Source organism: Rhinoderma darwinii, chromosome 2 (assembly GCF_050947455.1).
Source record: "Rhinoderma darwinii isolate aRhiDar2 chromosome 2, aRhiDar2.hap1, whole genome shotgun sequence".
Taxonomy (NCBI): domain Eukaryota; kingdom Metazoa; phylum Chordata; class Amphibia; order Anura; family Rhinodermatidae; genus Rhinoderma; species Rhinoderma darwinii.
In genome coordinates this window covers 121,678,839-121,706,317 of record NC_134688.1, presented here as the reverse complement: position 1 = coordinate 121,706,317, position 27,479 = coordinate 121,678,839, and the positions used below count along the sequence as shown (strand labels likewise).

The window sequence follows — 27,479 nt, the reverse complement described above, 5'->3', positions numbered from 1 at the left end:
TTTTTTGGTCACCACCCCTCCCAAGATATAAAATAAAAAGTGAACAAAAAGTCGCATATACCCCAAAATAGTACCAATAAAAACTTACAACCCGTCCCGCAAAAAACAAGACCTCCCACAGCTTTTTTGACAAAAAAATAAAAAAGTTATTCCCCCCCAGAATATGAGGACGCAGAAAATAAATAAATGTAATAGAAAAATTTTTTTTATTGAGCAAACGCTGCAAAACATAAAAAAAAACCTACATACATATGGTATTGCATCATCATACTGACCCGCAGCATAAAGTAAAACGTAATTTATAGCGCACGGTGAACGCCGTAAGAAATAAAGAATTTAAAAACGCCAAAACTCACTGTTTTTTGGTCACCTCAGCTCTAAAAAAAATTTAATAAATAGTGATCAAAAAGTTGTATGCACCATAAAATGGTACCAATAAAAGCTACAGCTCGTCCTGCCAAAAATAAGCCCTCAATCGACCAAAAAATAAAAAGTTATGCATTTCAGAATGTGATACAAAACAATTACCGTATTTTTTGGACTATAAGATGCAGTTTTTAGCAAGAATAAATCTTGCTAAAAAGTCCCTGCGTCTTATAGTCCGCAGTCAAGGGACCCGGCATCGCCGGGCGCCATGACCGCTTCATTACTTAACCCCTTCCCGACCCATGACGTGCTGGCACATCAAGGAGCTGGAGGGGGATGATGTATGGAGCGGGCTCACGCGCTGAGCCCGCTCCATACACTGCAGGTGTCAGCTTCTGACACGCTGCTATAACGGGCAGGAACAGCAATTTCGCTGTTCCTGGCAGATTAAAGGTCATGTGCCATAAAACACATGAATCCCCTATCCACAGGATAGGGGATACATGTGATCGATAAGGAGAACAGGACCGAAAGTTACCATGAGAAGCTGTGACTTCCGCGTTCTGTGTCCGGCAGCTTCATAGATATCAATGGGATTCTTCTGCGCATGCGCGAGCGGCTCTCCATTGATCTCTATGGAGCTGCGGAACAGAACACTGGAAGTCCAGGCTTCTCATGTAGCACTCTGGGTGACTTTCGCTCCCCTGTTCTCCTTATTGCTGGGGGTCCCAGCGGTCGGACCCCCAGCAATCTCACATTCTGTTGATAGGGGATAAAGGGGTTTGCCATAAAACACATGTAACTAGTTAAATGCCGTGGTCAATAGCGACCGCGGCGTTTATAGTGGTTTTTATATGAAGAACATTTATGACATATCCACAGGATATACTCAGAAAAGGCATGGTTCAACAGCAGCACACGTCTCCCAAATTTCAATCAATATGTTCTTTTATTGGTCAAACATCCAAATAAAAAATGGCAACGTTTCGACCCGTGACAAGTGGAGGGTCTTTAAGATTACATTACGTCAGACTGGGTTTGTCTAATCTTACAGCGTGTCACCGCTCCTGATATCGGGATTTGTGCTGCTTTGAACATTTTCTTTTTTGGATATCCACAGGATATGTCATAAATATCAGATAGATGCAGGACCCGCACCTATCTCTAGAACGGGGCCCCCTAAACCCCGTTCTAGCTTTCTGTGCTCTCCCGGCCACTTGATTACATGTGGAGTTACTGAAACATAATAACTCGCTGAGCTATGCTGTTTCCGTAACTCCCATAGAACTGAACAGTAGTTACGCAAACAGCGTAGCTCGCATGCTACGCTGATTCCGTAACTGCCATTCACTACTATGGGAGTTATGGAAACAGCGTAGTTACGCTGTTTCAGTAACTCTACATGTAACCAAGTGGCCGCTGGTTCAAGTCCCCTAGGGGGGGGGGGAAACTAATAAAATGTGTAAAAAAAATAAAAAATAATAAATAATAATGTTAGATAAATTTTTAGGAGTGTAAGGCGGGATTCACACGACAGGGTTTCCCGGCCGGCACCCGGCAGCATTAGGAATAATAGACCCCTAATGGGGCTATTCACACGACCAATTTTTTGACGGGCCGGGAAACAGGCCGTCAAAAAATGGGATATGCCCTATTTTCGGCCGCGTACCCGGCCGCCCGACTCCCATAGAAGTCTATGGGGCCGGGTAATACACGGCCATCACCGGAATGTGTCCCGAGTGATGGCAGGGTCTACCGTCGCTCGTGCACTCTCTCCTCCTCCTCACAGCGCAGAGTGCATGTGAGGAGGAGGAGGAGTTGATGCCATTCGGACGAATGGCTACGCTGGAGATACTGTGTGGCAGGGCTGGGGTGTAAAGCGGGTGGAAGGGAGCGCTGCGCTGGCTCCCTTCCCCTGCTTGTTACGGTTCCCGACCGCTGGCTGTGTATTTTTACGGCCAGCGGTCAGGGTCCTTAAAACCCGAGCCATAGACTTTTTACGGCTCGGGTTTTAACTTGCTGCCCGAGCGATCGGGCAGCTGAATGTCAGGTCTCCGGCTGTCAGTGACTGCCGGGGACCCGGAGGAGAGGATAGAAGCAGCTTTCGCTGCTGCTGTCTTCTCCGATGTCTTTTTACACAGCGCTGTCTCTATTCCTCCCGGTGGATCATGTGACTGGTCACATGATCGCCGGGTGCCGTTAGTGACAGACTGCTGCTGGGTCTAAGTAGACCCAGCACAGCCCTATTAGTGACAATCGTCATTATGAGAGGGCTGATTTCCCCTGTAACTGGGGCTGCTGTGCAGCCCCAGTTACAGTGGAAAAGCCTGGTGTAAAAGAAAGAAAAAAAAAATATTAAAAAGTTCCAAAAAGGTATTTTTTGACCTTTGAGGGACAGACCATAATAATAAAAAAATAAGTAAAGTGCAAAAAATTCATCCGATTAAAAAACGGTCAGGGAAACACCGGATGCAAATCGGATCCAAATCGGCCGGTAAAAACGGCAACACGGCCCGGAACGGATGTAAACCGGCCGGGAAAAATCGGCCAATTTTCCCGGCCGACACTCGGACCCTGTCGTGTGAGTGAGGACTAAAAAAAAAATAAAAAAATAAAAATAAAAAAAACACACACCTTTTCCCATTTTTCCCCAAGCACAATGTAAAAAATAAAATTATTTCGTCCCGCAACAAAATAAGCCCTCACAACACTCAATCGATAAAAAAAATATAAAAAAAGTTTTGGCTCTCAGAATGTGGTGAAACAGGATAAACTATTTTTTAACAAATTATTTTTTCCCTATTTTCTGTTGTCTAAAACCTGGGTGCGTCTTATGGTCAGGTGCGTCTTATAGTCCGAAAAATACGGTAATTGTTTTTTTATGAAAGTCTTTTCTTTGTAAAAGTAGTAAAATATAAAAAAAACCTATATAAATTTGGTATCACCGTAATCTTATTGAGACGCAGAATAAAAAACTAAAAACTTGTCGTTTTTACCGTACGGTGAAAGACGTAAAAACAAATGGAGAAAACAGTTTTTTCCAATTTCAGCCCGCAAATAATTTTTGTTCAGTTTCCCAGTACATTTCATGGTACTTTAAATTGTGTCAATAGAAATTACAACTCCTCCCGCAAACAATAAGCCCTCACACCACTCTATTGATGGAAAAATAAAAAAAGTTATGGCTCTTGGAAGGCGAGGAGTGAAAAACGAAAATGAAAAAAGCAAAAAAGGATCAGTCCTTAAAGGGTTAATTAATTTCTCATAAAAAATAATTACCACCACATGTGGGGTATGGCCGCACTCCGGAGAAATTGCTTTACCAATGTTGGGGTGCTTTTTCTCTTTTATCCCTTGTGAAAATTAAAAAAAAAAATAATAAAATCAACATTTTAGTGGACAAAAAAAATGTTGATTATTCATTTACACGGCCTAATTGCACTAAATTCTACAAAAAAACCTGTGTGGCCAAAATGCTCACTATAACCCTAGAAAAATACATTGAGGGGTGTAGTTTCCAAAATTGGGTCACTTTTGGGGGGGTTTCCACTGTTTTGGTCCCTCCAGGGCGTTGCAAACGCGACATGGAACTGAAAACCAATCCAGCAAAATCTGCGCTCCTTCCCTTCTGAGCACTGTTGTTAGTCCAAACATCAGTTTATGACCACATATGGGGTATTGCCGTAATCGGGAGAAATTGCTTTACAAATGTTGGGGTGCTTTTTATGCTTTATTCCTTGTAAAAATGAAAAAAATTCTATGTTTTCGCAGAAAACAAAAAAGGTGATTTTCATCTTCACAGACTAATTCCACTAAATTCTGCACAAAAAAAAACCTGTGGGGTCAAAATGCTAACTATACCCCTAGAAAAACACCTTGACGGGTGTAGTTTCCAAAACGGGGTCACTTTTGGGGGGGTTTCGACTGTTTAGGCACCACAAGACCACTTCAAACTGGACATGGTGCCTAAAATATATTACTAAAAAAAGTAGGCCCCAAAATCCACTAGTTGCTCCTTTGCTTCGGAGGCCGGTGCTTCAGTCTATAAACACACTAGGGCCACATGTGGGATATTTCTAAATACTGCAGAATCTGGGCAATAAATATTGAATTGCGTTTCTCTGGTAAAATCTTGTGTGTTACAGAAATGTTTTTATTACAAATGAATGTCAGCAAAAAAAAATTAATTTGTAAATTTCACCTCTGCTTTGCCCTAATTCCTGGGAAACGCCTTAAAATACTTTCTGAATGCTGTTTTGAATACCTTGAGGGGTGCAGTTTTCAAAATAGGGTGATTTATGGGGACTTTTTAATATAGAAGGCCCTCAAAGCCACTCCAGAACTGAACTGGTCCCTGAAAAAATAGCCTTTCGAAACTTTCTTGAAAATATGAGAAATTGCTGCTAAAGTTCTAAGCCTTGTAACGTCCTAGAAAAATAAAAGGATGTGAAAAAAATGATGCAAACAAAGTAGAAATATGGGAAATGTTAACTAGTAACTATTTTGTGTGCTATTACTGTCTGTTTTACAAGCAGATACATTTAAATTTAGAAAAATGCAAATTTTTGCTAAAATTTGACGTTTTTCACAAATAAATATTGAATTTATCGACCAAATTTTTTCACTAACATAAAGTACAATTTGTCACGAGAAAACAATCTCAGAATCGCTTTGATAGGTTAAAGCATTCCAAAGTTATTACCACATAAAGCGACATGTCAGATTTGAAAAAAATCATCTGTGCCCACAAGGCCAAAACAGGCTGTGTCCTGAAGGGGTTAATTGATATGATGGAGACACAGGTTCTGGGATTGTTACAAGACACAGCTCTGATACACATACTGTAACGAGCCGTGCACCTGTGTGTCCATCACATGACCATAGACAGAATTTTATCCACTGAAAGTAAACAATGATAGTTTCTACTGAACAACAACAAGCAGAGATGTTGTAAACTGAGGAACACAAAAAAAAGCATATTGGAAATTATACCAGGGACTCCAGGTCAAAACATTTTACACACTGACATATAGTAATTGGAATAAGAGGTGTGCTGCTATATTTATCTCACATAGTATTGTATTTCCTTTTCTAAACATCACACATCAATAGAAATATTGTAAAGAAAAAAAAATTTGCCCCCCAGAATTTTTAGAAAAGCACACAAACTACATATCGGTGCTGGAGTAGAATGAATGAGATAAAGCGCTCTATAAAAGTGCTGCTTACCTACTCCGGATGCGTCTTCTACCATGGGATTGATTTCAACCATTGTGGCATCATACTTCATAAACAGATTATACAAGTTGATCATGCATGTAGCGGCCTCATCCACAAGGTTCTCCGGGAAGCCCATTTTCTGTGCAAGCTAACATTAAAAAAAAAAAAAAAAAAGAAAAAAGGAGACTATAAATAAAGTAAACTATCGCAGGCTGATTAATCCGCTAAATTCCCATGGAAAATACACTCTATCTCTATTCCCATCTACTATTGGTCTGATGTAATTGGCTCACATAATTATTGAAGTTACAAATGTAAAGTAAACAATGTGTTAAAGCCACCAGGGACAAAGTATACAGTATATATTCCGGTAGAAGCAAAAACTCATTGCTTTAATATATTGTCTGCAGGGGTTTTACACAAAAATCCCATCCAAATGTTTGACAGAATATGTAACTTTTTCTCTAGTGTAAAAGGAGTAAAATTGCTTTAAAAATTCTAAAATTGCATGCACAAATAATGGTAAGAGGGAAAGTACCATACGTACAATTGAACTCCACCTCAAGTCACTAGTTGTTACACCATTTCAATAGTCTATTGATGTAATACGCTACTTCAAGCGTACCAAATAGCAAAAAAAATAAAAAGTATATCATCATACGCCAGCTATTCGGTATTATCAAATCATCTATGTACTGATGAAATCAAGGAGAGGTGGCCCATGTTACAGACGATCCTTCTAGAATGTTAGCTTTTCTTTCTTATAAATATTGACTCAAAAACCATTTCTGAATATATTCTTTGTTATCGGAACCGCTGTGTTTACAAGGATAGGTACTTCAATAATAAAAGCGGGTCCATCAAGTGCTAAAGCACGTGGTGTGTGAATATCCCCTATCCTCGGTGGCATCACTCGCCGCTGAGTTCCAAACGGACATCAGCAAAAGAACATCAGGAGCTTCATAAAATGGTTTTCCATGATCAAACAGCTGCACACAAGTATTAAGATCACAATGTGCAATGCCAAGCGTCTGCTGGAGTGATGTAAAACGCGCCGCCACGGGACTCTGGAGAAGTGGAAACGTGTTCTGTGGAGTGATGAGTCACATTTCACTCTCTGGCAGGCTGATGGACGAATCTGGGTATGACAGATACCAGGAGAATACTACCTAGCATAGTGCCTACTGTAAAATATGGTGGTGTTGGGAAAATAGAACACCCATAGTTTTGGAATTGAAGCACAACAAGCTCACATAAGGTATGATGGTCAGGTGTCCATATAGTGTATATACTAGAAAAGTGAGGCAATGGTATGTTCATCTTCTAAATCTTTCTTTTCATTTCTCCAATCCATTAGAAATAGCCTATCGTTTAGGTTCTAGAACACCTATGCAGGCTTGTGCATCTCCATGGTAACAGACTACAATCTGTGTAGTCAGCCCCTATCCATCTGTGCCCTACTTCTTGCTAAAATGTATTCAGTAGATTAGTGAGAAGTGTAGGACCGATGGAAGGGAGTAGAACTGCAACAATTCTCAAGCAAAATCATTTACCCTAGCAGCTTGCTCCTTTTGGATGCCTTGTACAATATCAATTGGCTCTTTCACAATAGCATCAGGATTTTCAGCAGCAACATCTTCAATGTTAACACCACCTTGAGAACTTCCAATCAACACAGGACCCTAAAGAAAAGAAAAAAGGAAAAATGACAATGGATAGCACAAAATGTAAAATCGACATAATGAAAGGAGCTTCAGTTCTTAAATTATTATTCGCTATTATTTGAGGATACAGATGTCCAAAACACAAGATTACCGATGTCTGACTGATTTGAGCTTCCCCCACAATGATTAGTCTCTGAATCTATGAGACTCGGAATAGCAACCACACAGGCAAGAAACCAGACTTCATCGTACAAAAATAGAAACAACGTAGAGAAACGTACTCCAAAAAGGTCTCATGCGCCAATATTATTTCACAAATCCTGTAGAGTTTGGCATAACTGGTCATTTTCACACTAGATCCGCCCTAATCTGTATCTCATTAACTCTTGAGATGTCATGGGAGGGTCTATCCACTCGGTTTACCATCTTTAAGAAAAAACACACACACACACACACACACACACACACACACACAGACACACACACGCACACACGCACTCCATTTTCCTCACAAGTAATTTAAGCAATCCAAGAAAAGATTCTCTGAAATCTGATGATGTTTGTTTGCAAGATGTGTAACTAAATTAAAAGGAGCTCTAAATGCATGTTATTTTTTAATTTTTTTTTGTGGTTTTTTTTGGCCAGAAACCTAGCAGAAGGCAAGTTCGGTCAAGCAGACTATGAAGATGCTGTCAGTTACACACATTCCACATGAAAGGTAGGTGTGCTTGATACTGACAAGACAGATTATACTACAGTGTCTAAGCCGCAATGGTGCTGTTAATGTGGTACACTGCTGCCACCTTGTGGTTCAGTTTAATAATGGAATACGTAAAACTTGCCTCATCATTTATAATGGAGAATTGCTAGATTTAGCCATTATTACTCAAAAATAGAAAATTCTGATACACTTTAAATAAGTATAAATATACAATAGTGTAATTCACTTATTAGAACATGAAGATATCGGTCAAGGAGGGGACTGTGAATGCCCTGTACGGAATACAGCAGAGTATTATTTGATGTGATTTGAGTAAAGGTGACATCAGTTGAAGTCCACATCTGGATCTCACACTGATGTCTTAAACAAAGAGCTACTCATTTCATAAAGATGAATGTGCATGTTCTATACTTCTTTTCAACTAAAATGGATGGTAGGAAATATTAGAGTATTCACATATCCCACAGTTGTTTTTTTTGCCTGAGCAGGACACAACTGATGGAAAAATGGTGCACTTCATGTGCCTGTCCAGCATCTATAGGCGGACAACGAAATGTTGCATGCATGTTTGATATATATTTCCCTATGTATGTATTGCTATATCTATTAGGGATCCTACTGACACAATATTATGTATATTTGCTGTATTATCTTTTCACGATTTTAATATATGTATGTAATTGGTTTTGTAATTTTGTACTGCATATATATATGTGCTTTGAGTGTCACACTGTTATGCTTGAGAAAGACTGACACGGAGCTGAAACGTTGCACACACGTGGAATAAAAGGATCTCTATCCGAATATTTGGTGGTGCTGCCTCATCTTCTTTTTGTCCAAAACAGACACATTGGTGGGACTGTGAGCAATCCAGCTTCCCCCAATATAACCTTCTGACAATATTAGTGAGAAAACTAAAGAATGGGGAAAATATTTTTATTTAAAAAAAAAAAAGTTGCTAGTCCTACAGTAGCAGATCAATGAGATGAGAACGCAAGAGGCAAGCCATAGATTCCTTCAATAGTCTCCAGTATCTATGAAGATCACAAATGGTCAATTCAACCTGCAGAACTCCTTTTCCCCATCAGTTTCAATAAAACATTTTAAATTTTCAGCACATCTTTGATTAAAAACAAAGTTAACATTTAAAAAGGCGATGAGTGCGGAATCTGCAGGGAATTGTTTCAAATGTTTGTTGTGATGCGATTTCTGGGAATAAATGTGAGGTCTCTGTTCTCCAGGGCATGTTCATATTGGCTGCTAAACATCTGACAGTATGTGATCAATCACTGCAGGCTCCTTCTCAGGAGATGAAATTGTGGCTCTGCTCAGGGGAAGGACTCCGGCCCCACAGGCTTCAGGGCACAGATAGTTAACATATTAGTGCTGAGAACCTCGTATGTCCAGCCATACAAAGCAGCTTGTTCATTAGCAAATTCTGCTGCCGCACACAATGACCTGACTATGAACAGCCTCTGTTCTACATAAAGGATGAATGAAGAAGACGCTGCAAAGCTGGTCATGGAAATACATTCATTGTTGCACAAAACATCCTGGCCATCAATTCTCACCTTATTAACATCCAGTTTTGGGCTTCGCTGATTTACACGTCAGTTTCCTTCGCTCTTATAAATTAAATCCCATATGTGCATTAACTGAGGTGCTGGGGACATAGACTTCAATGCACAGACGGGTACCCTACCTTATTATCATGGGGCAACATCCAGGGAACTCCTATTCCTACCTCAAAGGAACTTGGTATAAAGCATTTTCGAGTTTCATATTCTGGACAAGATTTGTTGTATGGAAATCAGTTTGCCAGAACTACAGTAAAAGTGACAGGTCTTGCTGCTGCCGCCTTTCGCGTCACCCTGGTACCACATGGAACCTAGGTTAGAAATCATTGGTCTATAGCCTCGGCTTATGCGAATAAAAACAAAACATCTCCATAAAGAAGTAATAACTGATTGGAGAATTCCAGCCAATGCAGAATCCGTCAATAACAAAATAGCTCGAAAGCCCAAAATAAAACGCAAACAAAGCATCAAACAGTCAAAAGAAAAAAATTCAACATCACGACGGTTCCCGTCATGCCGTATTATCGGAGAGTTACCATACATGGATGAAGAATTGAGAAGCCGATCACAGTAACAAGAACGTATGTGAGCGAGGAGACTGCAGCAGGCACATTCCCTATAGCTTATAAACTTCAGAAGAACGCAGGTACTCACTTGAAATGACCTTTCCATGGTAATTGCAAAGTAATATTCTCTCCTGGGATATCTGCGCTCACAGATGAACACATGGTTACATATCCTGCCCTTTTCTCCCGTCTGTTTCGTAAACAGCTTCTTCCCAATCATCTGTGAAGAAATTGCTTTGGCTTCTTCTGGACTAAAAAAAAAAAAAAAAAAAAAAAAAAGAATAGAAAATAAAAGGACGAAAGTGAAGAACAAAACATGTATTATTGGTTTCAGCGTCCAGATACCGCTCCTCAGTTTCAATCCTCCCACTCAGGTGGATAGATAGAACATTATGGGAAGCATTCACAGCATTTTCACCTTTATAGATTGTGCTTCTCTGATGACATTTTCAATCCGCGTTTAGAAAAGGATTCTTTCAAAATGTAACCCGTGCATGGGAGATTGGAAAAGCTCATTTTCGCACACTAATGGGCGTCAAATTTTCTATTACCATGTATGTCTAAGTGGAGTCAATAATGGCATCAAATCGTGAGCAAGCTGTACTCCACTAGAACTCAGGACATCAACATGATCACATAGAGAAGCCACAAAACATCACTCAAATGCTCAGGCAAGGCATAAAGTGACCTTTAAAGGGAACCTTTCACCTGCCCATACATGTGCAGCTGAGTGCACCATGTAATAGGCAGGGCTTCACAAACCCTGTCTCACTTGAAATTATTTTTCTAACTTCCTCCGTTATTTACATATCTGTGAGGTTATATTTAGCGCCCAATACGGCTTGTGCTGTGTGATCTCTCTTGCGAGATCACAGTGTTTCATTCACTGTCTGACAAGAGATGGAGAGTACCGCTCCACCGCCGTCACGGAATAGAAGAGGAAAAGATGGTGAATTAGTCTTCTTCTGTCCCGCGATGGCGGTACTATCGTCGGAGCTGTGCCCGCACACACGCACATGCTCTCACTCTTCAGCTATCATTAGACAGTGAAGGAAACACTGTGTGATCTCGCGAGAGCGATCACGCAGCACAAGCAGCTGTGACCCTGTCCGTAGCGGATTGGACAGTGTCACAGTGATAGTACCAAGCCCCCTTGCTATTTACACGCCCCATTGACAGTTCAGGGGGTAATTTACATATCGGGCGCCAAATATAATGGCACCGATATGTAAATAACGGAGGAAGTTAGAAAAATAATTACAAGTGAGACAGGGTTTGTGAAGCACTGCCCATTACATGCTGCACATGTATGGGCAGGTGAAATGTTCTCTTCAAACACCATTTTATATTTAGATTTCAAGTACAATAATAGGAAAAACAGCCACTGATGCCTATGCTTGCGATATGGTATTACAGCTCAGTCCAATACAAGTTAAGAAGAAAGCAGCCATCTTTTCCCGATCTCATACAACTTCTTCAATGTATGTAAAGGTTATCTTGCACGGAGTTACATCCTGGAAATATAGTCTTTACCTGCCTATGGAAACAATACATTTACCTGCCTATGGAAACAATACATGTACGGCTTTGTTACAAAGATATACATAAGAAATTCCACATGAAAACTAAACCAAGCACACAATAAGGTAAATGAGCAAGGACATAGTTTGCATAAAGGCTGAGACCCAACTCCGTGTTTAAAGTTACTGGATCTGATCTTACATGATAATTTTTTCACGTTTGGGGATGCATTTTATATACAAATCTGTAGCACTGCTACGGAGGTCGAACGTTGCACCACCATACGCCAACGCCTATATGGCATTATTCGGACAAGAACATATTTATACGAATTTACTTTTTCTACAACATGCCAGATGTTGGCATCGATATATCGATGACATTCTATATCCGGGAGGGCCCTCAACAATCCCTGGACAACTTTCTGTCATGTATCAATCTAGTTAGGGAAGAATTGAAATGGACATAAAATTCTGATAGTGTCCAGAAAGCAGATACTGCAACTATCATTATGAAGGATAACGAAGGTTATATAACTACATATATTTACTCTAAACCCACGGACAAAAATGGACTATTACATTACCAGAGTAACCATCCCAAAAACACCAAACACTCATTACAAAGATCACAATTCACAAGAATCTCCAGATCTGTATCGAACGAAAACACCAAAACGATCAGGTTAAAACAAATGTCCAATAAACTTGCACAGAGAGGATACCCCGACATACTTCTGAAACAGGAACTTCGGAAAACATCATCCACAAGCAATAGCATTATATTGAGTAAACCTTCATAGACAAGACTGCCATTCGTTCACACATACCACCCTATAATTCCAGAATTACAACAAATCATCAGCCGGTACTACACACAGCTTATCCGCAAATAGAGGTATTTTCACACATGATGTGTTTGAAGAGACCAAACATTTGCCGACATAGGCAGTCTCACAAAAACAACCAGACAAACATTTCTCCAAACCAAACTCAAGGGCACATTCCCCTGCCTACACTGCATATGTTGTTCCAATATCATTAAAGGAGACGCCATTCAACATCCACACAGTAACAGAACTTTCCCTGTAAAAGGATATTTTACATTTGACTCTAATTTTGTAATTTATCTAATAAAGTGTCCGTGTGGTCTAGTGCATGTGGGAGAAACAACCCAACATATAAAAGATCGCTTATCTAGTCATAAATCTACAATTAGATGCAAGAAAACATGGCTACCTATACCAGATCATTTTTTGAAAATGAATCATCATCTATCAGGCTGGGTTCACACGACCTATTTTCAGACGTAAATGAGGCGTATTATGCCTCGTTTTACGTCTGAAAATAGGGCTACAATACGTCTGCAAACATCTGCCCATTCATCTGAATGGGTTTGCCGACGTACTGTGCAGATGACCTGTCATTTACGCGTCGTCGTTTGACAGCTGTCAAACGACGACGCGTAAAAATACAGCCTCGGCAAAAGAAGTGCAGGACACTTCTCTCAGACGTAATTTGAGCCGTTCTTCATTGAACTCAATGAAGCACAGCTCAAAATTTACGGCTGTCAGAGAAGCCTCGCAAAATGCGAGGAGGAGCATTTACGTCTGAAACGAGGCAGCTTTTTTCTCCTGAAAACAGTCTGTCTTTTCATACGTAAAAGCCTCTCATCGTGTGCACGTACCCTCACAACTGAGATTCCAAATCATTGAACAGGTACCCAGACCTAGAAGAGGAGGTAACCACATACATGTTAACAAAACCAGTCCTTCTGGATACATACCCTGGAAACACTAACACCCAAGGGCTTAAATAGGGAATATGACTTATTGAGTTAGAAACATTTTAATTTATTTTATTGCCAAGCTTTACTAATTATGATATATATTTGTTTTCTTTAGGCACGTTAGAAATATACGATCCATTGTGCAACAAGATACAGGTACCATAAAACCGCTTCATTCTAAATTCATCCAGTTTCTTTTAGTCCTCCTTACTATTCCCCCCGTCCCCTTCCCATTTTCCTTTTTCTCTGTTCCTTCTTACTTTTCCTCCTCTCTTTACTTACATATTTTCTTCCTTCACTATTCACATGTTTTCTTTCTTTTCCTTATCCCCATTACATCATCACTAGACACGGAGTCTTACATATACGCTGCCGACACATATTGACTGATCATACACAAAGTCCCCATCTTACTATTGCAACAAATATTACCATCGTTCACAATACCTGTGTAACCTACCTCTTCATTACAACACGGTCGATATGACTATGCGTTCCACACTAACCTAGCAACCCCACCGCTTGTATTCCAAAGACACGCATGACGGAATTACGTATATTACGCTGTGACGTACACGCATTCTTCAACACACTCATTGAACGCAGACCTGCAGCCAATTTGCGGCTGACGATCCACCCAGGATATAAGGCAGGTAATTACAATTGGCTCCATACTCATCTCAGAGCGTCTGACAGACGCCACATCAGACCTTTCTTCCATTCAGGTTATTGATCAGATATGGCGATTACATCCTGAGGGGAATTTTACCAATATCCCTCCTACTTCTAAGCATGTACCATATTATAAGATATATTTCTGCCTATTCCTTCTTTGCAGGATTATAACTCCATATTGTCATTTTGATCTTGTTGCTTTTATACAAGCTTTAATTTTTTAAATCTTATCTATTCATCGAATATACACATTGAGAAGCTTCATTTTAAATACTAAGTTTTAGATTAAATCAATATCTTGTTCTTTTGTACAACAGAGTTCATTTTCTTCTGGCCTCCATTGAATGGCCATAAATTGTGACGACACCCGCCTACTAATAGAGAGCAGATAGAGCCACGCTCTCCATGTGGAATTTAAATGTCATCGATTATGCTTTTTTTTATGCATATCATTCTGATATAGCGACGCCAACTTTTGTGAAACACCACTGTATCATATCTATGCCAACATGAGTGACCATTCCCTATATGTACGTTATACTTAAGTGACATAAAGAAAAAAATCATATAAACTATTGTGACAAAAGGCCTGGGATAGGCCGAAACGTCCTAAAAGAATCGCCTGCTTTAGAAAAAAAAAAAATGTATTTATACCTTGGAATTGAAATAAAATTTTAAAAATGTACGTTTACCTCCATGATCATCTTTACCACTGAGTGCTAGGGTTGTTTTTCTATGCAATCGAACAGATGTTAGCTGCAGTTTTTTGGGCAGGACAGGTTTTCTTTAAGAAAAAAATAGCAGGCCCATATCCCTAGAGTCTTCCCACCGCTCTTCAAAGGAAATAAATTGCACGTTATACAGCGCTGGTACGGAGCAAGTGTGATATAATATTATATATATATATATATATATATATATATATATATATATATATATGACCACAGTTTGCGGTACGCTCCTAAGCCAACCCTAGTGGTGGTTGCAGGAAGCCCACCAGAGTTTTATAATTTAACTTGAATGTGTGAAGAGAACCAGAAAAACCATCCTCTGACCCTTGTAAACATTTAGTATTAAATCAGTGGACCTTCACTGCAGTTGCTACAATGCAGCAGTATAGTACTAAAGGTGATTGTACTACTGGTAATTTCTTGAGGCTGAAGGTATTCAGAAACAGTGATAATACAAAATAACACAGGAGGAGGCTTGGCTGCAAAAATATCTAGAAATAGGAGATTAACAGAAACAAATAATATCAGTATATATATATATATATATATATATATATATATATATACATACATATACACACACATACATACACACATACAAACACACATATGTATATACACACATATACATTAACAAGTCATAAACTTACGAAAAGACAATCTTCACTCCTCCTTTCAGGCCACCTTCAAATGTACCTTTTCCTCTACCTCCTGCCAGCACTTGGGCTTTAACAACCAAATCTTCGGAGCCTTTAGGTAGAACATAGAAAATAATCATTAGAATTGTCAAAGAATTTTTAGTCAAGATCAAACAGATTTGGGGAATCTTTCGTAATACTATTTTACAGCATAAATATTACTGTATGCCACAACTGATAGCAGCAGAACTTGACAGGGAAAAGCAACGCATTTTATATCTAAGAAAAAAGGGAACATAATCAATAAACACAAGTATACATTTTATTTACTTCTCCATTAGTCACACAGCACCAACATAGCACACAAAGACTGCATTCACTCACATCCATCCACCCAGTGCGGCTCATACTCAGTTTTTCCAAACATAATGTTCCTCAACCTATGGCTATGGACAGCATTAGTAAATCTGGGCCAATGTGTCTCCAGCCCAAAAGGTGAAGTACCCCTATAAAAAGGCAATACGTTTGGCTAATTACCTGCGACATATTAGGGAAATACTCAAAAATTGACCGGTTTAGGTTTCTTCAGCACTGGAATTGGGACACGCCAATTGCAAGTGGGCAGAAATTGTAATATAGTTTTTATTGTCCAACAACAAAAATATTTTTCCTATAACAAAAAAAAAAAAAAAAAAAAGATCCAAAATCTCTCTTGATCGCCTTACACTAGTAGAAGTTGCCATCTAATCCTGTAGAGACAGTCTGACAATTGCAATGTGTTAAGTATCCAAGCTGAAGCTTTAGAAAAGACAGACCATTTACTCCATAGGAAGAATGTTCTGCATTTATCTGTCAATAAGATGAATCAGAACGCATAACGGTGTATAAAAATAGCCCGGCTTCAGGACATTTGACAAACAAATGGAGATTCCGGGCACCAATTCAGAGCATACCGGATTTCTCCTCTTACAACAGTTTGATATTGAACAATAAACCCGCAGAATGCCACGATTATTCTGGATATATATTTCTAGCTGGAGACCATCATCGGGACAGGCTTAAGTTAAATAAGGGCACTTATTAAAAAAAAATACATCAAAAGCCACTGCACCCACTAAATGCACCTCAAGTGCCAATCAGAAGTAAGCCGTATACATCTATTATTGTAAGGTGCGTAATATGTTGGCAAATTTACCTATCAGGCACCAAATATAACGTCACCGATATCACAAAAACAGAGGTGGCTAGGCAAGTAGTTTAAAGTGCCCCAGGGTCTGTGCAGCGCCACCTATAACAGGGTGCACTCAGCTGCACATGGATGGGCTAGTGAAAGGTTCCCTTTAAAAGACTCTTGGGGTACATCTCTATTAGCTTAGCACATCTAGACACTGGAATGTTTGCCCATTCTTCCAGGCAAAGCTGCTCCAACTCCAAGTTAGATGGGTATCATCAGTGTACAGCAGTCTACAGGTCATGACGCAGATTCTCGATTGGGTTTAGCTCATTATGTGGAAGATTTTGTGCTAACAGATGGTCATGCAAGATGTCTATGACTCGGCCATTCTAAGACATTTATATGTTCACCTTAACCCGTTAGTGACCGCCAATACGCCTTTTAACGTCGGCCACTAACGGGCTTTATTCTGATGCATATGCCTTTTTACGGCACTGCATCAGGATAAAGTAAACAGAGCAGGGAGCGTCAAATCTCCCTGCTCTCAGCTGCCAGAGGCAGCTGGGGGCGTCCCTGCTCTGCCGTGTGAGATCGATATTAGTATCAATCTCACCCGATTAACCCCTCAGATGCGGTGCACCATATGAGTGGTTTTGGAGAGAGGGAGCTCCCTCTCTCTCCCACCGACACCCGGCGATACGATCGCCGAGTGTCTGTGTCTCTAATGGCAGCCTAATAAAGGCCCCCAGGTCTGCCTGGAGCGAATGCCTGCTAGATAATGCCGGAGGCATGACCTAGCAGATGCCTGTCAGTTTTAAATGGACAGGCAGTAATACACTGCAATACAAAAGTATTGCAGTGTATTATAATAGCGATCGGAGAATCGCATATTAAAGTCCCCTAGTGGGACTAGTAAAAAAGTAAAAGAAAGTTTAATAAAGTGAATTTAAAAAAAAAAAAAAGTGAAAAAAAAATGAAAAGCCCAGTTTTTCCCCTTACACAATGCTTTACTGTTAAAAAACCAAAATAAAGTTAAAAAGTTACACATATTTGGTATCGCCGCGTCCGTAACGACCCCGACTATAAATCTATTACATTATTTAACCCGCACGGTGAACGCCGTAGAAAATGTAATAAAAAAAACTATAGTAAAATTGCTGTTTTCTGTGAATCCTGACTAAAAAAAAATGTGATAAAAAGTGATCAAAAAGGCGCATCTACTCCAAAATGGTACCAATAAAAGCTACAAGTCTTCCCGCAAAAATAAAACCCTCATACAACCGCATCGGCGAAAAAATAAAAACGTTACGGCTCTTCAAATATGGAGACACAAAAACAAATAATTTTGAAAAAAAAAGAGTTTTTACTGTGTAAAAGTAGTAAAACATACAAAAACGATACAACATTTTTGGTATATCTTCTTGATCTGGCAGGGTACGTCTGAGCAATTGCAACAATTTATGGCAGAATTGAATCTGAATGATCAGAATATTAAACTTACATACAAATGTGACCAAAAACAAGTAGATTTTTTGGACATCAAAAGCCAATGTGATGAGAATGGTGATGTCCAAAACTGATCTATTCAGGAAAGAAACCTCTGTGAACTCTCTTTTACACGCCACCTCTGCACATCCGAAACAAACGATTGCTGCTATTCCCACAGGCCAATTTCTTAGATTAAAACGTACTTGTTCAAGGAAAGAAGATTTTATAAAACAAGCTAAGGACCTGGAACATAGATTTATGGATCGGGGTTACAGCAATCGATGTATTAGGAAAGCGAAAAAAAGAGCCCAAGAAACGGAGAGAAACAAACTCCTACAACCAGCGGTTCGAGCAAATAAAATCAATGAGGTGAGATTCATCACGCCATATCATTCCCGCTGGGAAGAGATGAAGGGCCATTTAAATAGATATTGGCCGATTTTGAAAGCTGACCCGATACTCAACAAAATATTGCCTAAATTTCCTTCTGTAGCCTACCGTCGTGCTAAAAATGTGAAAGATCATTTGGTCCGCAGTTTCTATACCCCAGTCCCACAGGGAAGAAAATTCTTTGGAACTAAAGGCCCTAAATGGGGCTGCTCCCCTTGCGGAGACTGTATTTCATGTCCCAATGTTGAACGTGCAGTAGAGTTCACGGACTCTGAAAGAAATAAAACGTTCAAAATCGTGTGGCACATTACATGTGCGACACGAGGAGTGATATACTATGCAATGTGTCCTTGCAATAAAATCTATATAGGACTGACCACACGGGAATTTCGAATGAGAGTCCGTGAACATGTACGGGACATTGAATCCGCAAAGGAGGTGCATGAAGCTGACAAAATAGAAAAACTAAAAACTATTCCGCGTCATTTTAAACAGCATCATAACTGTAATTCCAGACTACTGAGGGTGCGAGGAATAGATCATGTGGAACTGAATATAAGAGGTGGAGATCTGATGAAGAAGTTACTAAGGTTGGAAAGCAAATGGATCTGGACTTTGAAGACCATGCAGCCGAGAGGCTTAAACGAATCGCATGGGTACGCTTCGTTTCTCTGATCACTGTGTATGTGTTTGTGTGGCATCATTTTTTAATTTTGTAATGTAATAATGTCTTTGTGATTTTAACATATGTTCTTCCTTCTTCCTAGTTCATCAGACATAGATATTTATGAAATACCATCGATGTTCAGAGATGCATCAACTTTGCAATAAAAGAAACTATATTAAAATAATATGTTATACTGATTTGTATGGAAAAATTTTTCCAACTACTTGTTCACTAATCCCCATGGTAATATATATATGGCAGTGGAAAATAATGAAATGCACACTTTTAATGAATCATTTTTATTGTACTTTAGTCACTTGTACTCTTAATGTTGGCACTATTGTTGTATATATCTTTTTAATATCTCTTCACATGACTATACGTGCATATGATTTGTGTACGTATATATTCATATATAATTTTTTATCACTAGATAGTATCTATTTATTTTCTGTATATCACTTTGCACATATTATATCACCATGGTCAGCACGTGTTTCACATATGTGTATGAATAGCACTTATATATGTATGTATATATTAGGTTATATTTTCTTACAATATATAGTATTTATTTATTTACAGTGTCACACATATGTATATATTTATGTAATATGGTCTATTTTCATATTTAATTATTATTATTTTGTGTACCATATATAAAAACCTTTGTTTAATATAAAGTAATGTGTTTTATATTCTAATATAATTATTTTTTTTTAATGTTCTGTGCCGAATGTCCAAAGGATCTTTCTTATGTCAAAATAATTTTTGGGTTATACATAATTATGGTAGGGGATATATGTATAAGTATTGAATATGGAATTTCCATCAAATATTGTAGAACTCTTCTTTATATATATGTCGTATTTGGTAGATTCATTGTAAACATACCTCAATCAAGTGTGCATGCGCTGGCGTCCCTAGCAACTCACCACGAGTCGGCATCTTGATGTGCACGTGATAAGAGACGCTGCTGTGACATCACGCGGCGTACTCATCACGCATCACATGATGCCCACACCATGTGATGATTGTCTATCGACAAACGCGGACATGACGCCAACAGTTGATTGGGGTAAATATTTGGTGCATTACTTTCACCTGGCCAATCGGTCTCTGATTGGCTTCTATGTAAGATAAATAGGAAGGATATACTTGTAGGTGCCACCCCCAGACGAAGGCGGAAGCCGAAACGCGTTGGGGCCGGTCGCCATTCTTTGAGTCTCAGCCACATGGGTTAGTACTTTGGTTATCCCTTGCTTGTTGTTCTTGTTGCTCGGAAGATATATATACAAATTGCATTTAGCATTCACATATGTATGAATATATCTTTGGATATAATACTCTCTATTGGTCCATTGGTTACCTAATTTTCAGTACATGTTATTAACATCCTTCCTATTTATCCTCAAACAGCAGAACACATTATTTGTAACTAGTGTACCCTACTACATTCGTACTATGCTATATGCATTTGTTTTGAGGTATATTCTAACAAGCTCATATTCACAGGATTTCATTTGTTGAACATTTGACTCGTTTGGCGGCCATGCTTTTATTTGTGATTCATTTTTAGAAACATATGTGTAACCAGTATAATATTGTTCTGTAATAAAAAGATTATATATATTTTTTGACTTATAGACTCTATGGTCCTTTTCTTGTTTGGTTAAACAAATTTGGTATCGTTGCAATCGTAACAACCCGCTGAATAAAGTTATTGTGTTATTTATATCACACGGTAAACGGCGTAGATTTAAGACGCGAAAAAGAGTGGCGAAATTTCAGGTTTCTTTCTATTGCCCCCCCCAAAAAAAAGTTAATCAATAAATAATATGTACCTCAAAATGGTGCTATTAAAAAATACAACTTGTCCCGCAAAAAACAAGACCTTATACAGCTATGTCGACGCAAAAATAAAAAGGATATAGCTCTTGGAATGCGACGATGGAAAAACTTAAAAAATAGCTTGGTCATTAAAGTTTAAAATAGGCTGGTCATTAAGGGGTTAAACCACTCCAGTGTAGCTTTAGCAGTAGGTTAAGGGTCATTGTCCTGCTGGAAGGTGAACCTCTGTCCTAGTCTCAAATCCCTGCAGACTAAAACAGGTTTTCCTCAAGAAATGCCCTGTATTTACTGCCATCCGTCTTTCCTTCGATCCTGACCAGTTTTCCTGTCTCTGCGGATGAAAAGCCTCCCAACAGCATCTTGCTGCCACCAGGCTTCATTGGGGGAAATGGTTTTCTTGGGGTAATGGGAAGCGTTGGGTTCGTGCCACATATAGGGATGAGTTTATTAACCTTTCTACACATTTTCTCGCGTGGAAAACTAGCAATAGGGCCCAGAAGTCTTAATTTGTGCTGCAAATTGCAACTAATGGCCTTTTTATGATGTCCTCACTACTTTTGTGAAAGGAAGGAATGGCTTTCCAAAATGGGTCTGCTTTGAACTCTTAAAAAAAAAATTTATATTATTTTTTTTTCTTTCTGGATCTGGTTCACCAACTTTGATACAACGGTGGCTACAGGTAAACATGCTAGAGACCTCTGTGCTACATTTCATCCATGGGTAGAATCAAAGTTTTGGGAAAAGGTTAGGTGGGGTTCAATACATATATTCGACAGGAAGGTTGTTCTAGGTGAATAAAAAAAATAAAATAAAAAAATATAGGTATTAGACCTACCGGTAATTGTATTTCCAGGAATCCATCATGACAGCACTACAGGAGGTTGCCCTATTGACCTCTGTAGTGACAGGAAGACAGAGAGGTTAAAAGGCCCCTCCCACCACCCCTTGCCAGTGTTTTTCAATTACTACACCAGGATGGATGCAACCCTATTTTATTTCTAGGGATAATAACTGACATGTTCATTGCACAAATCAGAATTCAATAAGGGAGGGAATGTAAGAGTGCTGTCATGATGGATTCCTGGAAATACAATTACCGGTAGGTCTAATTCCTATTTTCCAGTACATCCCTCATAACAGCACTACAGGAGCAATACCAGATTATAATGCTCAGGGCGGGACTACGGATTGAAGGACTTTCCATCCAAAACTTAAATCCGTATCGGACAGAACATCGAGCCTATAATGTTTGCAAAACGTATGATGGTTTGACCAAGTGGCAGCTCTGCAGATTTGGTCCATAGAGGCTTCTCTTCTTTCTGCCCAGGATGCCGAAACTGCCCTCGTTGAATGGGCTCTGATGCCTTGTGGGGCACATAGTCCTTGGGAATTGTAGGCTTCTTGTATGGTAGTTTTTACCCATCTCGCTAGAGAGCCTTTTGAGGCTTTCTTTCCTCTATTCTTTCCCCCAAACAGGACAAATAGATTTTTATCTTGTCTCCAGGAGGAGGTTCTATCCAGATACTGAAGAATGGTTTGCCTGACATCCAGGCAATGGAATTTTTCTTCTTGTTGGTTTTTTGGATCTGGATAAAAGGAAGGTAGAATTATTTCTTGTTCTCTATGGAAAGCAGTAGATACCTTTGGAATAAAGGAGGGGTCCAGCTTTAGGATGATCTTATCCTCTTGTACTTTTAGGTAGGGTTCTATGACTGACAGAGATTGGATTTCTCCAATCCTTCTTGCTGAAGTAATAGCGACTAAGAATGCAGCTTTTAGAATTAAAAAGTGCATACTAATTGTGTCGAGCGGCTCAAAGGGGGATCACAAAGAGTCGTTAACACTACATTCAAATCCCAGGTAGGAACTAATTTCTTTAGGGAAGGTTTCAGTTTAGAGACTGCTTGAGTGAATCTTCTGATCCACCGATGTTCAGCCAGGGGAGTATTAAAAAAATTTCCTAAGGCTGAAATCCGCACTTTTAAAGGTACTAGGACGAAGCCCTTTTTTGAATCCCGATTGTAAAAAAATCTAGGATTTTCGCAATGTTGGGAGAAAAGGGGTCTGGTCCTGGGTCTCCATACCAGGAACAGAATTTCTTCCAAATTTTTTGATAGATTTTTGAGATAACTTCTTTATGACTTGATAAGATAGTTGAAATTACCTCATCTGACAGACCGTGGTTCCTCAAGATCTGCCTTTCAGGATCCAGGGTGATAATTTCAGAGATTCTATTCCCTGAAAGAATAAGGGACCCTGGGAGAGAAGATTCTTTCTGACTGGGAGCATGATAGGGTCTTCCAACGCTAGGTATTTTACGATTGGAAACCAACTTTTTTGGCCAATAGGGAAGAATAATGATGAGCTTTGTCAAATCTTCCTGGATTTTTCTTAATACCATTGGTATTAGAGGAAACGGAGGAAAGGCATAGGCCAGATCCATGCCCCAGGGTTGGGACAATGCATCTACTCCCAATGGGTTGTCTCTGAGATTTAGGGAGAAGAATGTCTCTACCTGGGGAGTTTTTCCTCGTGGCAAACAGGTCTATTTGTGGATAACCCCACCTTCGGGTTAAGGACAGAAAGAGTTCCCTGTTTAGGGACCATTCTCCAGGGTCTATTTTTTCCCGACTCAGGAAATCTGCTGATAGGTTCTCTGAGCCTTTTAGGTGGACTGCAGAGACTGATAGGACATTTTCTTCTGCCCAACTGAAAATTTGTGTAGAGAGGGCCTGAAGAAGAGTGTGTCTTGTTCCCCCTTGATGGCGAAGAAAGGACACCGCTGTCGTGTTGTCCGATAAAATTCTTATATGCTTCCCTTTTATGATGGGTGAAGCTCTTATAAGTGTCTCCCATACGGCTTTTAGTTCTCTGAAGTTTGAGGACATCTTCATTTGAACAGGCCATGTGCCCTGAAAGTGCTGGTCTTGGATTACCGACCCCCAGCCGTGTTTGCTGGCATCTGTGGTAATCACTACATAAGGAGAAGTTCTCCAGTGGACTCCCTTGTCTATGTTGTTTGTGCAGAGCCACCACAGGAGGGATGATTTTACAGTCTCGGAAATTTGAATTCAGGGAGTTCTGTTTTCGATCCCACTGGGACAAGATCAGATTCTGTAAGGGTCTGGAGTGAAATTGGCTCCATGGAATAGATTGGATGCAAGACGTCATCATTCCCAACATCCGCATACATTCCCTTATGGAACAGGCGTCTTTCCCCAAAAATTTCCTTACTTCTGCCAGTAGGAGTATTTGTTTCTCTCTTGGGAGGAAGGAATGTTGAAGGGAGGAGTCTAGCAGTACTCCTAAGAAGACCTTCTGTTTTTGGGGAGGAAGACTCGACTTCTGAAAGTTGATTATCCATCCCAATTCCTGTAGTAGGGAAAGAACCTGTGACCGATGACTGTCTAAGATAGACGGAGTATCTGCCGTCAACAAAAAGTAGTCTAGATATGGTATAATTACTATACCCTGACTTCTTACGAATGCCATGATCTCTGCCATAATTTTTGTAAAAATTCTGGGGGCGGAGGAAATGCCGAAAGGGAGGCAGAGGAACTGGAAGTGGAGAATGGAAGGACCGTCCTGAATTGCGAATCTGAGGAATCTCTGGTACGCGGGGTGGATAGGAACGTGATAATACGCATCCTTTAAAATCGATCGTACACATTGATGCCTCTTCCCTTATTAGAGGAATAGTCGATCTGATAGACTCCATCTTGAATTTTCGATATATCACCCATTTGTTTAGGACCTTCAAGTTGATTATTGTCCTGTAGGAACCGTTTGGTTTTTTGACTAAGAAGATTTTTGAATAGTGGCCTTTGCATATTTCGTTGTGGGGAACTGGAGAAATGGCTCTCAATTTGAGTAGTTTCTGGACGTCCTGGATAAGGATCTGGTGAAGGTCTTTTGCTTGGTACTGGGTTATTAGAAATTTTTCTGGAGGAATTGAGGAAAATTCTATTTTGTACCCTTCTTCTATGATCTTTAGAACCCAGGGGTTCTGGGTTATTCCCGACCATTTGGGATAAAATTGTAGGAGTCTTCCTCCTATGCTCTTGGCGTCATTGCTTTGAGGGCGGGAATGAATTATTTGGGTTAAGGAGATATCCTCTACCCCTTTTCCCTATGGGGTAACTCCAGCGACCGGACTTCCCTTTCCCGCTGTAGTTCTGTAAGGTAGGATCCCTCTGTTGGCGAAACCTCCCAAACTGAGGGGGTTTTTTTGGTTTCTCTTCAGGAAACCCCTTTTCTCTATCTGCTGCATTCTCCAGCATGTTATCGAGGAGAGGACCGAACATCAGAGACCCTGTAAACGGGATAGAACACAATTTGTTCTTGGACTTCGTATCTCCTGACCACATTTTGAGCCATAATGCTCTTCTAGCAGCATTCGAGAGAGCCCCATTCCTGGCAACAAATCTAATAGATTCCGCTGAAGCGTCTACCAAGAGTCCGGTTGCCATTTTTAGTAAGGGTAGAGATTCTAATAGATCTTGTCGTGATGTCTTCATCATCAAATGGGTCTCCAGCTGGTTTAACCATATAAACATTTCTCTTGCTACTGATGTGGCCGCGATATTAGTCGAGATCAAAGCAGAGGAAGATTCCCACGCTCTTTTCAGTAGCCCGTCTGCCTTTTGGTCCATGGCGTCCTTCAACTGAGAGGAATCTTCAAATGGGATTGCGGGTTTTTTAGCAACCCTGGCTACTGGGACATCTACTTTTGGGATCTCATCCCAATGTTTAGTGTCTTCTGGATCAAAGAGAAGTCTGTTTTTAAAAGCTCATGAAATGAAGAGCCTTTTTTCCGAATCTTCCCATTCAGTTGTCACCATTCTTTTGAGGTGTTCGTTTACCGGAAAAACCTTTGTTTTCTTTTCCGTTAGACCTCCAAACATCTCATCCTGGATGGTATGTGGTTGGTCTTCTTCGGGAATATCCATGGTTTCCCGTATTGCTTGAATTAAGGTATCAGACATCTCGGAAGAGAAGAAATTTTTTTTCTCTTGAGTGGAAGAAGTTGAAGGCAAGAGTTCCTCTCCTTCTTCTAACTCACCCTCTGATAGGTAATAACACTCCTGCTCCGAGTCAGACCCCTGAGAGGGGGGACAATATATTTGATCCACTTCCATCCGTGGTCTTTTTGCCCGGGAGTGGGAGGGAGTTTCTTGAGGAGGGGCGAGGGAGGCTACTGACTGACCCACTTCTTCCCGAATCATAGCCCTAAGTTCGGACATGAACGTTGGTTGTTCCTCCTTTAGTATTTTTGCAATACAATCCTGACAATTGTTTCCTATGTGATTCTGGTAATTTTTTTGCACAAGTCGCACATTTTTTAACCTTCTTTATATCAGTTTGTCTCCGAGAGGAATCTTTATCCTAGAGAAAACAGAAGGTAGGTAAAGTATGGTGTTCATACATAAGGAATCATAAGCCTTACCCCAAGGGTGAGACTCACGTGACCCTGGGACATATCTGGAGTTCCATCAGGACGAGGAAGTTCCATACCGCGACAGGTAACAGGCAACGCAATATGCAATCCACGATAATAATCCAAGTTAGCGTTATCAGCTCTAACTACATACCTGTGCGTGTCCCTTTAAATGCGGTCGTTTTGAATTTCCCGCCTTCCAAGATGGCCGCGGACCGGAAGTAACCCGACGTCATTTCCGGTCGGCTATTAGTCTTTCCTTGTAGTGCAGCCGCCATAGCCGGTGACTGAGGCTTGCTATGCGGCGCAGCGAGGATCCCTGCCGGTGCGTCCACGTCTATGGAGCTGCCGGTGCGTCCACGTCTATGGAGCTGCCGGTCCCCGCCTGGTCCGCGGCCAGGCCGAAGCCTGCTTGGGAATCCCCAGCCCCCACACACTACCCGAACCCTGCCTAGGATTCCTCCGGTAGGTGTCTCAGGGTGGGAGCTAAGGGACCCCTCGTTCGAGGGGTGTTAGCCTGGGCTTTAGGGGGAAGAGAAGGGGGAGTGCACGGACGCCCCGATCTTGCCCCCTGCCCGAGTTTCTTTTCCTGCACAATACAGGAGCGACGTCTCTCTGCTCCTGACCCTGTGGGGACAGGAAGAACACTGGCAAGGGGTGGTGGGAGGGGCCTTTTAACCTCTCTGTCTTCCTGTCCCTAGAGGTCAATAGGGCAACCTCCTGTAGTGCTGTCATGAGGGATGTACTGGAAAAATAACTATACATGAATACATGTAATAATCTAAGTACAGTATGACTAGACAGAAAAGGTTTACCTCTGTGAATGGTCATTTGGAGCCACACACCGTGTCTAGGACAACACTGAATTAAACAGTAGTCAAGCAGGAGAGTGAGGTCATGACTCCTCAGTACAGCAGTCTCAGGCTTTAGGCCTCAAACTTTTAACACTAATCCATTATTTTCTAAAAGGACCTTTTAAGAGTATGTTCACACAGTTTTTTGCAG

At 40.3% G+C, this 27,479-nt stretch overlaps 1 protein-coding gene across 1 annotated transcript in view; it reads right to left on the bottom strand.

Moving 5' to 3' along the window:
* The window catches only part of SUCLA2 (succinate-CoA ligase ADP-forming subunit beta), a 90,449-nt gene that overhangs the window by 37,550 nt on the left and 25,420 nt on the right, over positions 1 to 27,479 (bottom strand). The window contains exons 3-6 of the mRNA XM_075852247.1: positions 15,480 to 15,579; positions 10,203 to 10,365; positions 7,140 to 7,268; positions 5,596 to 5,734 (exon numbers count right to left, since the gene is read on the bottom strand). Of these exons, the coding sequence (XP_075708362.1) occupies positions 5,596 to 5,734; positions 7,140 to 7,268; positions 10,203 to 10,365; positions 15,480 to 15,579 (531 nt within the window). The remainder of the gene's footprint in view (positions 1 to 5,595; positions 5,735 to 7,139; positions 7,269 to 10,202; positions 10,366 to 15,479; positions 15,580 to 27,479) is intronic.